Below are 16615 nucleotides of genomic sequence, written 5' to 3'. Positions count from 1 at the left end.
ACGTGAAGATACAAACCTACGCCGGACCCTACTCCATAGCCTGACGTGATTTGGCAACATTTTGAGTGTGTTGTTTTTTTCAGTTCAAAAAGGCAAAAGACAAATGGCGGATGTAAGTGTGTCACCGGTTAACAGACCATGCACACTTTTTTCCTCAAAAGAAGATACGTTTATATTGCTTTGAACTAAAACACAAACTTACTAACTCTACTTCTTCCTAAGTTCAACAATCTGCTCTCCAAGACTTCTCTTAAGCTTGTACTCAGAACAAACAGCCCCCCCACCCAATAGCAGCTTTGTTATTCCCTCTCCAGATGGCCCCACATACAGTCACACACACACACACACACACACACACACACACACACACACACACACACACACACACGTCTGCCCGTTAAAACCAAAGAAGCTCAGACAGGCCAACAACCGTCATTAAGAGCCTCGACCAGACGCTAAGAGTTAGCTGGCGCGTGTGTGTGTGTGTGTGTGTGTGTGTGTGTGTGTGTGTGTGTGTGTGTGTGTGTGTGTGTGTGTGTGTGTGTGTGTGTGTGTGTCGAGGGGGGGAGGGGCTATAATAAGCCAACAGGAGGGATGCTGGGCTGTGCCTTTATCTGACCGGCCAGTTATTCCACTTCTTATTCAGCCGTACTAGATCAGCATTTAGCCAAAGCTAGGGTTATTCCCAGGGTCATTCATCTCTTTAACCGTACTGTGCTTAATTCAAGAAACAACTGTTTTAGGCATGAACTCCAAAAACTGAACAGTCTGCAATAAACTGAGAAAGCATTCAACATGTGGCCTGAGGAATGTCGCTACTTTCTTTGACATTTAATTTCACAAGATCATTTCATGCTACATAATTTGGTGGAAAGGTGACTGACTTTTGTATCACATACACTTTTTTTTTTTTTTTTTTTTAAACAGGGCTAAGGCCTGCAGTGGTGACGGTACTAGAATCAAACTAACAACCGAGGAAAGGATAAGGGATGGGTCCCCAAGAAATGTAACCCTCAACTGGATAACAAATGTAATGGACGTGTGTGTACTGTAGTCTACATAAAACAGTTGTCCACAGGAAACATTGTGGTATATGGCACATACATTAAAGCCTACAACAGACACTGTAGATTGCAGTCAGTGATTTATCTGTGTGGAACTGCGTATTTGTGCACAATTCCACACGTCACAGTCCGGTAACCTATACTGTAACATACAGTCACTGCTCTCAGATGAATTAAAGTCCTGGGAAAACACGGATAGTGGCTGGGTAACATTGAAAAAAAAATCTGGACGTAACAAATGCATGCAAAAATCACAAAATAATAAAAAAAATTGATCAATCATTCATCCTATCCTAGTTTTCTCAGAATCATTCATTTGGACACAATATGATGATATAATCATGATAGATTCTATCCGAAGTCAAAGACATCCAGCCCCATCTACGATAGAATTACATTATAATCCTCCGCCTTCCTGATGGATAAAGAGTAGGCTTCTGCACTGAACAAAGATGTGGAAACACCACAGCGGATTTCCAATGCCTGATTTCTTAGTGGCTTTTAGCTGCAGGCCTGGCTTTAAAGCAAAGGATGTGCCTAACGTGGTTTAAAGCCACAGTTCACATTAGCTAGTTAAACTGTATATGACCGTATGGCAATTGTCTGAGAGGACACAGAATAAGCTACCTAGCAAAATAACAGGTGATAATCACGTCTTTATGAAATCATCAGAGCACAAATGTCGCCCTATGATGAACGTTCATTTATTAAACCTAAAGAAACCGAGTTGGGTGGATTTGAAACAGCACACGTGACCATCTAAAGCTCCGTCATTCCCAACTCGGAGCATGCAGCGCCCAGGTGGCGCCCGTTTGGACTCTTAACAGAGAGGCTTTTACTGAGCTTTATCAGGCAGGAGCAGGTCACAGATAACAGAATGAAGGGGCCGTTGTACAAGATGCTAGCTAGTGCTGTGGAAAATCAATAAGAGTGGAGTCCTGGGAAGATAGAAAGGAAGAGAGAGAGGCATGAAACCCATCTAGAAACCATAGACATGCATGACTGATGCCTCCGACCTTGGAAATATGACTGTGTGCGTGTGCGTGTGTGTGTGTGTGTGTGTGTGTGTGTGTGTGTGTGTGTGTGTGTGCTCATGACTCATGACCATTTAGCTAAGCTCAAATCCAAGGATAGGTGGGAATCTGATTCACTCCCTTATGAAGATAAATGCTATGAAAATGATCTAAAAATAATTTGTAAGGGCTTCTGCTGGGGCTTCTCTATTCCTACAAAAAGAAAAAATACATTTCCAATTGTCTTGCCAGATATTGTGACATCACTATTATTAATCACTATTTGTCTCCATCTAAGGAAAAAGACCAGATTCAACACTATCGTAGCGAGCATATTTTCAACCATCTTAAATGCAACAGCTGCAGCAGCTACAAAGTCTTGCTGTGCCTGCACTCTTATTGTGTCTTTACTTACCAAATTCCAACAGTTCCTACTTTATTACTTTGGTGAGCAGCTTTAACTGTAATACTACGGATTTACATCTGGTTTAAAATACAAGTGCCTCCAGTCGACAAACAATGAGCCACATAAACAAAACATATCTTTAGGATGTTTTTTTGTATATATAGTACAGTTTAAATCATATGCTAACAAGAGGAGCCACAGGATGGCTTATATTAGAGCTGGGCTGATACAATGCTAGTTACCTAGTGTAAAGTTTACAATTTTCCTCTTTAAAAGGACTGTTATTTTTTAAATGGTATTAATATGGATATTAATGGGCCAATTAAATACATAAAATTATCCTCATTTTTAGACGTTCATGCTACCCAGATGATGAATCCTGAAGACTTTGCGGACCCTTTGACTTTTTCTTTGATGTTTCCATGGGGTAGACATTTGTCGTTTTGAGTGAAATGTCTGAACAACTATTGGACAGATTAGCATGAAATTGGTTTAAAAAAAAAAAAAAAAAAAAAACATTCATGTCCCCCTCAGGATGAACAACCAGCAGGTCAAAATTCCAACTGGTTCAATACAATACTTTGATATATGACCAAATAACAGCAAAACTAATGACATTTTTATCTGCCTTGGTTGTTTATTACTAATGTTTTACATCAGCATGTTAGCATTGTCACTGTTAGCGTTTAAGCATGCTGACATTAGTATTTAGCTCAAAGCACAGTGCCGCTGTAGACTCTCGTATTTTTTACTAATCTTCTGAATTTGCAAATACATTATTTTTCATGATGTAGTCTAAGAAAAAAGATGGATGTATTGATGTACTCTGTGGTTCATGGCGATGTTGACTCTACCACATGGGGAATCTATCAACGTGCGTGTTTGAGAATTCTCGTTTTGACTAATTCCAAGCTCTACTGTACTAGCAACAGTGTCAACTTGATCTAAAGATTTACTCTAATGACAAACCTTCTGAATAACAACACATGTCCTGATGCTTGTTGAAAATGTTATGTGGTACCGGCTCTTTAACATCAGATAGATCTGTTCTTTTTTTTCCTTCTTTTTTTTTTTTTTATTGCTGGATGATCCATTTTCCTTTTCCTGCTTCTCCATCTGGACTTTAGTTTTGGCTGCATGGACGTCGCGTATTTAGACGTTGTGGCTCGTCAGCAGTTATTGAAGCATGATTGATTTACCATACAGAAAATATTAAGCAAACTCAAACTAAAACATTTCTCCTACATTATTGTGTCTATCAGCATGTCTGCTTGTCAGTGTGACTACAGCCGAGGACAGAAGAGAAAACACAAAGGGACGTCTGTCCATAACAGGACACATAATCAACCTAATAAACCACAAATCGCCTTCCGTCTAAGTCACACAACAGCCTCTTCACGCAACAAAAAACAGAAACAAACCCCACAGCCTCAGCTTTCAACATTACATTACATTTCAGCCATTTAGCATTTAGTCTTAGATTAACAACGAGAACCACAGTTTACCTCCAGACACCACCAAGACTAACTTAACACAATGTAGAAATGAATCCACTGGATGTTTAAACCTAAAGGCCTGGCAGACTTAAGGATCTGTTTTACTCATGGATGTAAAGTGAGTCGAAAAAATGTTTTAAAACATACTATTTGGTGTCTGACTTTTAAAATAAAGCAGTCCTGGAATATTTGAGTTGTTGTTTGACTAGAAATAAGACAAGAGGAACATTAAGAAGACAAAAAGAGGGAAGATGAAGAAGCAAAAAAGGAAAAAAAGATGAGGAAGAGGAAGGAAAAAGAAGAAGAGATTAAATCACTGGACTAGCAGTTTGGGATACTGAAATTAAATTTGAAGACTTAAACTGGTTTTGACAGCCCTCATCGGGAAAAATCTAAACTTTATTTTGATATTTTAAATACTGTGGTCTCTTGTTCAATTTTGATAAGAAAATACTTTATTTGATACCTTGCTTTGTTTTAATACAAAATAAATGACAGCATAAAATTTAAAAAAATTGTCATTCAGATCATAAACTCTCTGATCAGCGGATAAGTACACAATGGGTTGGTTTTCAAAATAAAAAAAAAATTATTTTGTTTCTTCCTTTGAGAAAATTTACCAGCTGCACCTGACACAACAGTGAGATACAGTTAATAATCTCTGTGTCTCTTCAGCATCACTGCCTCACCGCTACAACAAGCCATCTGTCTGCAATGTCTGCATGCATCCGTCGCTCTACCCAGCACCACATTAACACATACTGTAGTTGCACTATATAATGCATTATATATGCTTGCAGGAGCGAGCAAAACCAAAGCAATAAAAAGTGGTAACTTGTTAATTATGATGATTTTTATAGTAGTTTCAGTGAGACAAACATACCGTTGATGCGGCCTCTTAATTTCCAACAATATGATGTGACTATAAGGTAACAGTTAGGGTGACCGCATTGAGATAAAGCAGGATCGTGCCATGACAACAGTACGTTCATGAAGTGTATATAATAATAATTTCACTCATTCAAGAAACTGTACAGCACAGAGGAATCATCGCTGTCAGATACAAGGGACCAAATAGTAGCTTGTGACATAAAAAACTGAGCAATTACATTTTTAAGAGGGAAAACCGAAGAGCAGCTAGTAAATGATTTATATAATATTTGGCTCTTTATCCTAATGACTCCCTTCATTTCCTCTCAGCGTACGCATCTCCTGCTGAGGGATTACAGCCATGGTGCCTTCCATCAAACCCCCCTCAATATGGGATGCTCAGGAACCACCAACCTTCCTCTGCTATTGCCCCCCCCCCTTTTCAAAGCCTTTTACCTACTCTGCTTCATTCAAACATCTCTCTTCTTTCTCCTCTTGTGGGTGCACCCTGACCCTTACATTCCTCATCGAGGATGGGCTCTAAGTAGCCAGAGAAGAGGAAGAAATAGCTTTTTCCATCTTCATCCAGGTTCAGGAATGGGCCTGTGGCTGGATGGGCTGGCAGAGGAGGAAAAAGGAAACTCTTCTTCTGTCCACAAAACTCATGTTTAACAGTTCGTCTCGGCAGGCCAGCAAACTCTTTCTGTGAACTTGCAGTGTCATGATCTTTGTCACAGCCTCTGTGAATTCACACCCTGCTGCCTGACAAAACAACATGTGTGGTGTCAAAAGTAAAACGCAGAAAATGAAGGGAAATATTAGCTTGTGTTTTGCACCCAGAGCAGGTTAGCAGCAGTAGCAAACAGGGTTTGATAGTGCTCAGTTAATGAGAGCGTTCACTTTCACAGACTTCATCTTCTAGAGTTTATGATAAATGCAGCACTTAAACAATTATTCTATTTATTAATTGATTCGTTGATCTCCACGAAGTTTATTAAAAACTTTTTTGATTCTCAATTTAGTTGAATCTTGTTTAAGTCATTTATAAAGCAAAAACGTGAAAGTGTCATTCAGTAATTTATGACACTTTAAATGCAAAGTTAGCATTGTCTGAGATGTTTGTGTTATGACAACTTGACAATAACCAAGACCACAATCTCTGTGTTATGACAATTTGACATTAAAGGTCCTATCACATGCTGCTTTTTGGATGCTTTTATATAGACCTTAGTGGTCCCCTAATACTGTATCTGAAGTCTCTTTTATATAGACCTTAGTGGTCCCCTAATACTGTATCTGAAGTCTCTTTCCCAAAATTCAGCCTTGGTGCAGAATTACAGCCACTAGAGCCAGTCCCACAATGAGCTTTCCTTAGGATGTGCCATTTCTGTGTCTGTAGCTTTAAATACTATTGAGGAGGAGAGAGGGGGGGCAAGGTGGAGGGTGGGGGTGTGGCCTTGACCAACTGCCATTCTTCGCTTGTTTGCAAGCCTTGATGTCTCTCTCTTTCTCATGGGGAGGTAACCTTCCTCCTTATGACGTCATAAAGGGAAGATTCCAGATCGGCCCATCTGAGCTTTCATTTTCTCAAAGGCAGAGCAGGATACCCAGAGCTCAGTTTACGCCTATCGCCATTTCTAGCCACTGGGGCACCATAGGCAGGCTAAGGGAACTCATATTAATGTTAAAAAAAACCTCATAAAGTGAAATTTTCACACCATGGGACCTTTAAGAAAGACAATATAACCTGTCAATGTCTTTGTTATGACAACTTGAAATTAACCTAGACAATATAACCTGTCAAAAATGTGTCATAGCAGGCCTTATCAAACTTAAGAGACTATTTAGCTTTATGTGTTAACATTACATTCAACTGTCATAAGTGGTTGGTTTTTACAATGGCTGTCATGAGACAATTATATGGATGTTTATCCTTGACAAAGTGCTATCTGGACTATGAAAAAGGGGCAGTTAAGCTGCGATTTCTGCAAGAGGTTCGGACCCGAGTTTAAGATGCCTCTCTTGTTCTTAAGGCAACTGTTTAAAAAAATTGCAGCAGTAAATGCCAACAAATGTGTTAAAAAGCCAACAAATATGAAACAAAGGCACAGAAATCTTGCTCCTGATGTATGAAGCAGCAGCACGGTCACTGCATCAGTGCACACAGTGAGCATCAAGGAACGCGACCCAGATACTGTCTAAGGCAGTGGGTCTTATTTTTAGCTAAACTGTAGCTAGCAGGCAGAGCTGGTCACTGCTAACAGACTCATTAACAGCAGTATGAAGAATGTCACCTTTGTGTAAAATAAAGAAAATCTTTCTATAATTACTCTTTGAAACCACTTGTGATTTCATTTAATATGTCATCAATGTATAATCTTTGCTTCAGTATTCTTAACAGTTAATTGCCATATAGGTGTACTGGCAGTGCTTTGACTAGCAAAAACTACAGAAACATTTCATACTAAACCTTACTCAGTGTATCAAGAATATTGAATGGAATTAACAATTATCCAATCAGGATAATCACTGTATCTTTAATTGTCCATTTGTACTGTAGCAATTAGTCCTTCAAGTTCTTCGTGCTTTTAGGGACATGTTAATTAGAGAAATAGCCTCAAAAAGCCGCTAGCATGTATGACATGTCCTGGTTAGACTATCAGACAACAGCTCTTAAAAAACAGCAGTTTAAAGAAGTCCCTTCGGGCTCTGGTGTATTGGGTGTTTGGTCACTTGTGGTTGAGCCTTTACACTGAAAGATTCGGTATTTGTTCATCAACACTGAAAACAATGCTTAGTAGGTGCAGCCCTGGTTGGGAACACAAAGCAGCACGACTTCTCCATCGTAAATCGTGACAAAGTCAAGTTCCTGTTGCTGCTATCAGTGGCAGAGCTTCCACTTCTTCTGATTGGAAAGGTCACGGTAGATAACACTAGTTTTGACTGTAAAGAAAAGTTCCCAGTGGAGACACAGCTTTACTGCTGCTGCTGTTGTTGTTGGTCGCGGCCGTACTTCACTTCCTGTGCTGTGAAAGGTCACCGCAGACACGACTAACATTCCAGTTTGAATAGCCGGAAGGTCTGTGAGCCAGCTTTGCATGAGTCTATTCCTTCTGACAGCTTTGTAGTTCCACTTTACAGAGCAGGGACCGGCCTATTAATAGCTCCCCATAGAACTGGAATAAGTATAAAACAATAGACATTTAAGAGGTGTGTAATACTATGCTTCTGAGGACTTAAGATAAAGGACTTGATGGACAATTATTTGGGTTGATATATTTAAGTATAAATGCATTTAAGAATAGCTTTTCACATGCCAACTACTCTAAATATTCAGCGTTCCCTAGAAAGCTGTTCTTGTCAAGATGGAAGATGCTATTGCTGAAGCCATTATTTTTATTGAATGGTCGGTCAACTAAATAAATCAACAACATTTTTGCTAATCAATTAATTGTCAAAAAAAGTAATTTATCAAGCAAAATGCTAATTATTCATTGTTTCCCGCTTAATAAATGGGAGAATTTGCTGCTTTTCTCTGTATTATATCATAAATAAAAAATATTTTGGGGTCAGACAAAACAAGCTATCGGACAACATCGCCTTGGACTCTATTTTGCTAATTTAGTATATAACATTTCTAATGATAATTGAGAGAGTACTCAATAATATAATCATTAGTTGCAGCCCTTATTTACACCATTATGGGACACTAAAATTTAGGACTTGTGATATTTTTTCAGTGTTTGCAGCTCTTGTAAAAGCCAGAATGATCCACCATAGTAGAGAAAACGGGACACACTACTGCTTTAAATTAAACATGATTATTTATCAATTTATTAGTAAAAATAAGGAAATCAAATTTCATTGCATGTTTTACAGTCTTTTTATGTAGCTACCAGAACTAACTGGTCAATGTCCAGTGTTGTAATAGAAGGCCAGTACTATCTTGATAAAGCAGATGTGTGAACCGTTAACCCGCATATGAACAAGTCAAGGAAATGTGTACGTTTCTTAAGCTCCAGATGTGGATTAACAGGAGGATAAAAGCATGGCATCTGACAGATCTGCAGTGTATTCAGTGAATTGCTGCGGTGCATTTCCTCTGAGGAACTCGCAGTGATGGTGCTGTGCCCTGCTGATGACAGGCTGCTGCTGGAGAGCCACACCCAGCTTCACTTTATCAGCAACAGAAAAAAAACTAACATCTTTCCTGTTAAAATGTCAGGATGGTGAGAAGCTGTAAAGTGGCTTTGAAGGGCTGTTTTTGTTATCAGTTTTATACACAAATTTCATGTGAGGATTTTCCTTTGGGCGTTGGACCGCAACTTGTAGCATTTTGAAGACATCGTCTTGAGGCCTAGATTAATTTATGAATAGATAATGCAAATAATCATTAGTTGCAACCCTACAAAAAAATATACATGTTTCCTGCCTGCAGGCGATACAAAATGCTGCTGTCTGGCTGTCAAATCATATCACACCTACTCTTACTTCTCTACACTGGTTACCTGTCATGTCATCTCATAAGTCTAGTTCTAGTCTTTCCCCAGAATGTACAGCATGGATGGAAGTTAAATATGTGAAAGAAAAGACAGCGCTACGAAGGGGACGACCCTCCTGCTGATGCTTTACGTCCTCCGATCTAAAGGGTAAACAGGAATAACATTAGCTTGAAATGGAACAACCTTTATCTACACTGCACGATATCGCCACTGGAAGTTCCCTGGTAAAAAGGGAGGAAGGCTCGAGAGAAATCCTCACATACCACTGAAATGACAGTTAGGGAACGGAAATTACAATACAGTGCATCAGAGTGAGAAACTGATCCGATTAAGGGTTCTCCCTAATCAGTTACAGAAAATGGTGCAGTGCTCTGACTGTTTAGCACATTTTATCTCCATTCATTTGACATTAATAATTAATTTAAAGAGTGATAAAGTTGTCTGTCTGGTTTCAGTGAAAAGTTTTAGAGTCTCATTAATATAGCTCATTATTTTCGTTTTTTGTTATTATTTTCACATGCAAATGTACACATTTATTTTCAGATTGTGCAGTAGTATGGTAACTAAATAATATATCCGGTGCATGTGACGACGTAAAGCTTTTGAGTTTATCCGAAAGAAAATAAATGATCAACAATGTTCATAATTCTCATATTCTCTATATTTCCAGCTTCCAAAATGTACAGATTTTGTGTTTTTCTCTGTTGATTGTAATTTGATATTTCTGGGAGTTTTTGACTGTTGGTCGGGCAAATCAAGCAAAAATCAAGCCCATCAAAAACCCTTTGAATCTGGAAAAGAGTGATGGGTATTTTTCACTCTTCAATCAATTTTAACGGTAACAGCATCCACACAAATGATCAGCATCTGAATAACACCTTTATCTGCATTGCATTTCTACATCCCACATCACCCAGTCAGCAGGATGTATGCCTCATGTTGTCACTTTCCAAACTGCTGAGACATTTCATGTTAGTACATCAAAAAGAGCGACAGGAACAGGGCTGTGGTTTTTAATCTGGCCATCACAACAAAGCCACCAACTTCTCCACACTGCACTGATGACTTCCGCCGTTTCACTACTTCCTCACAAACATCCAGTCGTGCTCTCTGCAGACACCCGCACCAACAAACCCCATCTTTTCTCTATTTTAGAGAATAAAGCAAAAAAAAAAAAAGTCCCCAAAGTTTGATTTGTTTGCTCATCTTGGACATTTTATAAACTTAAAAAGGCAGCCTGCCTCAGCAAGGCTGAAACAATCACAGCTGTGGTTGAAGGAGAGAAGCTCAGTAATTCAGCAAGTCTTAAGTGGGTTAAACCATTTCCTCAGAAAGGGGGATTCCCAGCGCCACATGCTGAGTGTGGTATTACCCCAGAGTTTTAAAAATTCCTTCAGCTATGATTGAACTTTTCCTCTACCTCCCACCGTTTAATGGAAACAAAAACACGTGACCTCTGACCTCTTTGTTACGCTTGGTTGTTGTTAATGTAGTTTGGGTTATTTTACCTTATCTGTGTGTGTTTTTGGAATTCATATTTGTTTTTTTATTTTTCAGTCACAGGATGTTTTGTTCTTGATGAATGTCCTCAATTTACCGCCTTGTTTTGTTTTTAATTTATGCCTTGTCATAAAACCAAAGACAATTTTCCACATACACAATACTTAATACTGCCATTCTTCCCTTGTTTGCAAGCCTTGATGTCTCTCTCTTTCTCATGGGGAGGTAACCTTCCTCCTTATGACGTCATAAAGGGAAGATTCCAGATCGGCCCATCTGAGCTTTCATTTTCTCAAAGGCAGAGCAGGATACCCAGGGCTCAGTTTACGCCTATCGCCATTTCTAGCCACTGAGGCACCATAGGCAGGCTAAGAGAACTCATATTAATGTTAAAAAAACCTCATAAAGTGAAATTTTCACACCATGGGACCTTTAAGAAAGACAATATAACCTGTCAATGTCTTTGTTATGACAACTTGAAATTAACCTAGACAATATAACCTGTCAAAAATGTGTCATAGCAGGCCTTATCAAACTTAAGAGACTATTTAGCTTTATGTGTTAACATTACATTCAACTGTCATAAGTGGTTGGTTTTTACAATGGCTGTCATGAGACAATTATATGGATGTTTATCCTTGACAAAGTGCTTTTTATTTGCTAGCTCACTAACGTTTTCGTAGGGGAACATTTTGAGATATGAGATATATACATTAAGATAAATCTAGATAAATTCCCCAGGTGCATTTTCTAGAAATATTTATTACTATTTTTGTCAGAGTAAGGCTGATCACCACGAGTATCAAAAAAATGGCATGGAAAATAAGTGAAATTGAAAACATGCTGACAGATGTTTCACTTAAAAGTAAACATTTTAGAACTCAATCATAGACTAACAGATTTTAGTCTAGTGGATAGTGTATGAATACCACCTTGATGTCTGACATTTTAGGCATAATATAATTAAAACACTTTGATGATTAAAGGGTGAGTAATTCTCTCTCTTGTGTACGGCCACCCCTATTTTATTTTTCCTTCCCAACAGCTGTTGTCGGTGCACACAGCTGCAAAAAGCCTTGGCGAATAGCTGCAGAGTGTGCTGTGCAGCTATTCGCCGGCATGGGAAGCCCAACCAATCGCCAAGTGCACATGTGCCGACCCAAATAAAGACACACACAGACACACAGGTTTTTGGTCAGATGTATGCGAGGCAAGGCAGCGCAGACAAAAAAAAAAAAAAAAAAAAAAAGAGCTTGGTTCATCCTCAAACTTGCATGGCACACATAGTTATGATTCACTGAATCCTGAGGAACTAAACTCAAAATGTCAAGGTTAATTTGTGTTCCAGTGCATCTGAGCATTTCCACGACCACTTGTCCCCTTCTTTAATAAAACGTTTACAGCAGCCGCCATCCTCCCCCGAGCCACAAAAAAACCTCAAAGCAAATCATGATGTGATTTCAGCAGTATTGTTTACTCCCAGCACAAAAAGGTATGACCAAACACACCCTACATGGCCGTCACCGTGCTCAATTATGAGGAGACGTTTCATCGTTCACACTGTGAGGTAACAGCAGAGCCGGCGTTCACTGAGGTTCGCCCTAGGGCGTGACTCATTGTCCATGACCACACAATCTGATTTAAAGTGACACTCGTCTCAGCAACAGAATCATTCAATGCTGCTGGTCATTTGTGTTATCCTCAGAGGCAGAACTGGAGATACAGTAGACCTTAGATTGTTCTGTGAACACAGATGCCATATTGTGTGCAAAGTAGGGCTGGGTTCAAATAATCGATTCTCCAATTAAAATCAATCTTTGTTTGAGTGATCTGATATCGATAAATAAAATCCTGAAATCAATCTTTTAATATGTTAATTAGGTTAATATAATGTTAGTCCTGTTAAGTAAAAAGTACTTTAACTTTAACTTTTCGGGGGTCAGTTCTTAATTTTAACATTGACCTGGTGCATTATAAAAAATATTTGAGGGCTGCTTCTTGCTTGTACAATGTACAGCATAAGTTCCGAGAATCTCTTTTATATCCAAGCAAAACTGGTATTGTAACTGAAATTTCCCTAACCTAATTGACATTGATTCAAAAATGTAATCAAACAGTGGCCGGTTTAGCTCCGTTGGTAGAGCAGGTGCACATATATAGAGGTTTACTCCTCGACGCAGCGGCCGCGGGTTCGACTCCAACCTGCGGCCCTTTGCTGCATGTCATTCCTCCTCTCTCTCCCCTTTCATGTCTTCATCTGTCCTGTGAAAATAAAGGCCTAAAAATGCCCCCCAAAAAATAAATGTAATCAAATCAGAACCTTGTAAATCAGAATCAAATCTAGAAATCATTGGCGTTCTGTTACAATACTATGTGAGAGCCAATGCCAACTGTTTAGGTTCCTGCTCAAACTCCTTATGCCGACTAACTGTGATCATCATGAAAGAAAGACACTGATGTGCATGAGCTTAGAGTCAAGTGATGATTCAGTGTCTTACAACCTCATTTTGTTGCAGCAATTGAGGTGAGTAACATCCCCGTCAGCTGTGCTTTCTCAGACATCCCTTCAAGGCCCAAAATGGCTCCTCATATATACTTTATGATTTCCTGGAGCACATCATACTGTATGTTAGTTACTTTGTGTTATGTTTACCATGAGCCTCGCCCAATAAACTGCAGAGCAATAGCAAGTGTATGCCATACAAGTCCACATGGACTTTTTTACCTTATGATGTCTAGTACATGTCAGACAGCAGCAGTCATAAGAAATTTCCACTTCAAGGCTGATGTAACCCTTTTAACACCAGCATTTAGGGTAGAGAATCTGCAGCAGAAGTAACATGAAAGCCTGAGGATGGAGCTTTGTCATTTACAGATGTTGCTGCTCTCCACCTCTACAAAATCGACTTGTCTGCAGGTGTGTATTCTCATGACATTCAAGTGACAGAATCACCTTTGGCTCTGCTTCACTAATGCAGCTTTCAGTGTCACAAGAGGTTGGCATATTTAGCAGTACATACAGCCAGGGGTTTAATTGGACCGGGGCTGTCAGGGGCTCAGCGGACGCCAACTTGGCACATCTTCAACAATGTATATATTTGTACAGTTTTCTCTGTCTTAATAATTCAAACGGGGACTAAAGGCGCTGACACACCAACCCGATTATCGGCCGTCGGACAGTCTGGCGAGGTCAGTGACCCAAGTCTGTTTAGTGTGTTCCGTGCGTTCGTCAGTCGGAGGATCCGTCTGCGCCCATTTGGGCTGATTTGACTTGTTGAATCGGCCAGTGGATAGTCGGACTCAATGACCATTTACCGGAAATGACGAGCAGGATGAGCGTGACGAACGCCTCTCAAAATCTGACGAAAATCTTTTAAACTGACTTTTGTCGATCTGAAATGAAGACAGATTCAGCAACTGCGCGGCCTATTTCTTGCTTTAAATGTTTTCAGAAACACGTTTCAGTGAACTATTTTCGTAAAATATGAGATTGTATTCCGAACGAGACGCCATTATGGTCTGTTTTGAAATTCGGAAGAAGCCAGACCCACGTGACACGTTTGTCCAATCAGCCGCCGGTTTTCATTTTTTGGGGCGACAATACAGATTAGTGCTGCCTGCTGTTATGGAGACGTATTACGTCTCGCGCACTCGCAGAACGTACACTCAAGTCAGCGTCGCTTCGGTGTGTTCCGAGGCACTTTTTTGACCAACTCACGGAGAATGATCAGTCCGACTGCCTTTTCTGCCGACGGTCGGTCGTCGGGTTGATGTGCCAGAGCCTTAAAACACGCTTTCTCTGTAGCTGTAGAGAACATAGTCCTAAATGAAGCGATGTAGGAACTTGCGAACATCAGAACTTTCACTGGGTTTCCATAAAAGCTACCTAGCAGATCAGTGACTTCAGTACGACTTCAATTTCACCTGGATATGTTCCAAAAGGAGTTTGGAATTGTAACTCCGTTGCTGCAATGCAACACAGCAGGAAAAAACAGCACGTAGGTCAATATTTTCTAGCCACAAGCTAATGAGAGTCAATCACAGCTGGACACAGCTTTGACTTGCAGTTTGTCTTGCAACATCTGCGAGTAGCGTTATCTGACTGCTCACAAGTCATAATAATCATGGGAATATTACCTATAGCTGCCTTCTGTCTCACATGACATCATTTCAAACAAACACACACAACAAAATTCACATTTCCTCAGATTACTTCCAAATTAAACATCATAGTAAAAGCCTGGGCAGCTCTGACTATGTCCTCCTCTTTCCTCTGCTCTCATTTCTACAAGGCAAGAGCAGGATGATGTCGCTGCTCATCTCTGATGGGGCAACTGGGTCTCCATCAGATGCCTTTTCCTGTGTGTGTGTGTGTGTGTGTGTTGGGATGAACAGGCCTATCACCATAAATGCAGCACAGAGCCACTCCAGCAAAAGGCCTGCTGGGCAATAGTGTGCACAAATGCGCAAAGAAACACCGCCCACCCAATGGCGCACAAGTCGGTCAGCGTGGTGAGGGCTTGTCATGCACGGATGGGGTTGGCCTGATCAGTACCATTGGAAAGCTTGCAGTATGCAGGGAATCTTTTTACTGGGGTGTGGGTGAAAGGAGGAGGGACCTCTTTTGGTAACATAATGAATGTGGATGTGAAGCAGTGAGAGGCCAAAGCGCTATCGGAGAGATAATCCAGTCCAGACTGCACCGGTCCCAATGAGGGGAGGGGACATGTTATAATAAACGTGTTCCTGAGCCCGTGAGAGGGGAAAAATACATAAATGCATGTTTGTGCTCCAGTTTCCGTCCGTTTGTTCTCTCGGTTGGGGCTTTAAGACACACACACACACACACACACACACACAGGATACACAGATGGAGGCTCACACCAACCTTGTAGACTTGTCCATAGGTGCCATTTCCGACCACTTCCACCAACTCGAAAATCCCAGCAGGATCCTGTAATTAAAAAGCATAAAAAACAAATGTTAAAAAAAAATTAAAAAAAAAAAAAAAAAAAACTAGATTGATTGATTGCCTGTAGCTATTTACAATCGGGTTCGTTCGATGTAGGAGCCGGCTGCGCCCGGTTGGCTGGCCTCCTATGCCAGCGGATATTAGACAAAGAAAAGCCACCGCAGGGTTGTGTCAACAACAGCACTGCCTACAACATGGTTGTGTTTTTATTTCTGAGCACGAAAAAAAAAAATGCACTCTGAAAATGTCTTTGAGACACGCACTTACCCTCAGAGATGCCAGGTCTATATCCACCAGACTTTTGGCCGGGGACTCGTTCGCCATTTTCGTTAAAAACGGTGTTAAATCAGCGAAATATCGGCGTGTTTTCAGTCTCCTTTAGTCGGACGGTATGTGTCTCATCCTCGGGTGGTTTTATTTTTAATCCTGCTGGTGATATTTTCTATCCAAGGCGCGTTTTTCCTCTTTGTAATCCCGGGCAGACGGTCAGCTCTGCTGCTACATACCGACCAACTGCTGGAGCCCTGTCTGCTCTAGGCTTCTCTCTCTCTCTCTCTCTCTCTCTCTCTCTCTCTCTCTCTCTCTCTCTCTCTCTCTCTCTCTCTCCCTCCCCTGTGTGTGTACGTCTCTCTGCCTGTATTCTCCGCCCTCTCTCTTGCCCAGTCTGTCCGCATCTCTCTTTCCCTCTCTCTCTTCATTCTCCGCCCCTTCACTCTCTCTCTCAAATAGGAACAGCCCTAAATACTTTTTGGGGCCCTGAAGAGAATTTGAATGCCCCCTCGCATCTGAAAA

At 40.5% G+C, this 16615-nt stretch overlaps 1 protein-coding gene across 15 annotated transcripts in view; it reads right to left on the bottom strand.

Annotated features, from left to right (window-relative positions):
- Positions 1-16402, bottom strand: part of LOC116062943 (mitogen-activated protein kinase kinase kinase kinase 4-like) — a 105038-nt gene extending 88636 nt beyond the window's left edge. For 5 of the 15 annotated variants that reach the window (XM_036004636.1, XM_031317783.2, XM_031317994.2 and 2 more), the window contains exons 1-2: positions 16091-16392; positions 15740-15805 (exon numbers count right to left, since the gene is read on the bottom strand). In XM_036004636.1, the coding sequence (XP_035860529.1) occupies positions 15740-15805; positions 16091-16147 (123 nt within the window). In that variant the 5' untranslated portion in view covers positions 16148-16392. Of the gene's footprint in view, positions 1-15739; positions 15806-16090 lie in introns of all 15 variants that reach the window. The other 10 variants (XM_036004635.1, XM_036004639.1, XM_036004637.1 and 7 more) reach the window with 6 other exon arrangements.
- Between the last annotated feature and the right edge of the window lie 213 nt (positions 16403-16615).

The sequence above is a fragment of the Sander lucioperca genome, chromosome 8, assembly GCF_008315115.2.
Source record: "Sander lucioperca isolate FBNREF2018 chromosome 8, SLUC_FBN_1.2, whole genome shotgun sequence".
Lineage (NCBI taxonomy): Eukaryota > Metazoa > Chordata > Actinopteri > Perciformes > Percidae > Sander > Sander lucioperca.
The sequence above is the reverse complement of the archived record's forward strand: the minus strand, read 5'-3'. Positions and strand labels throughout refer to the sequence as shown.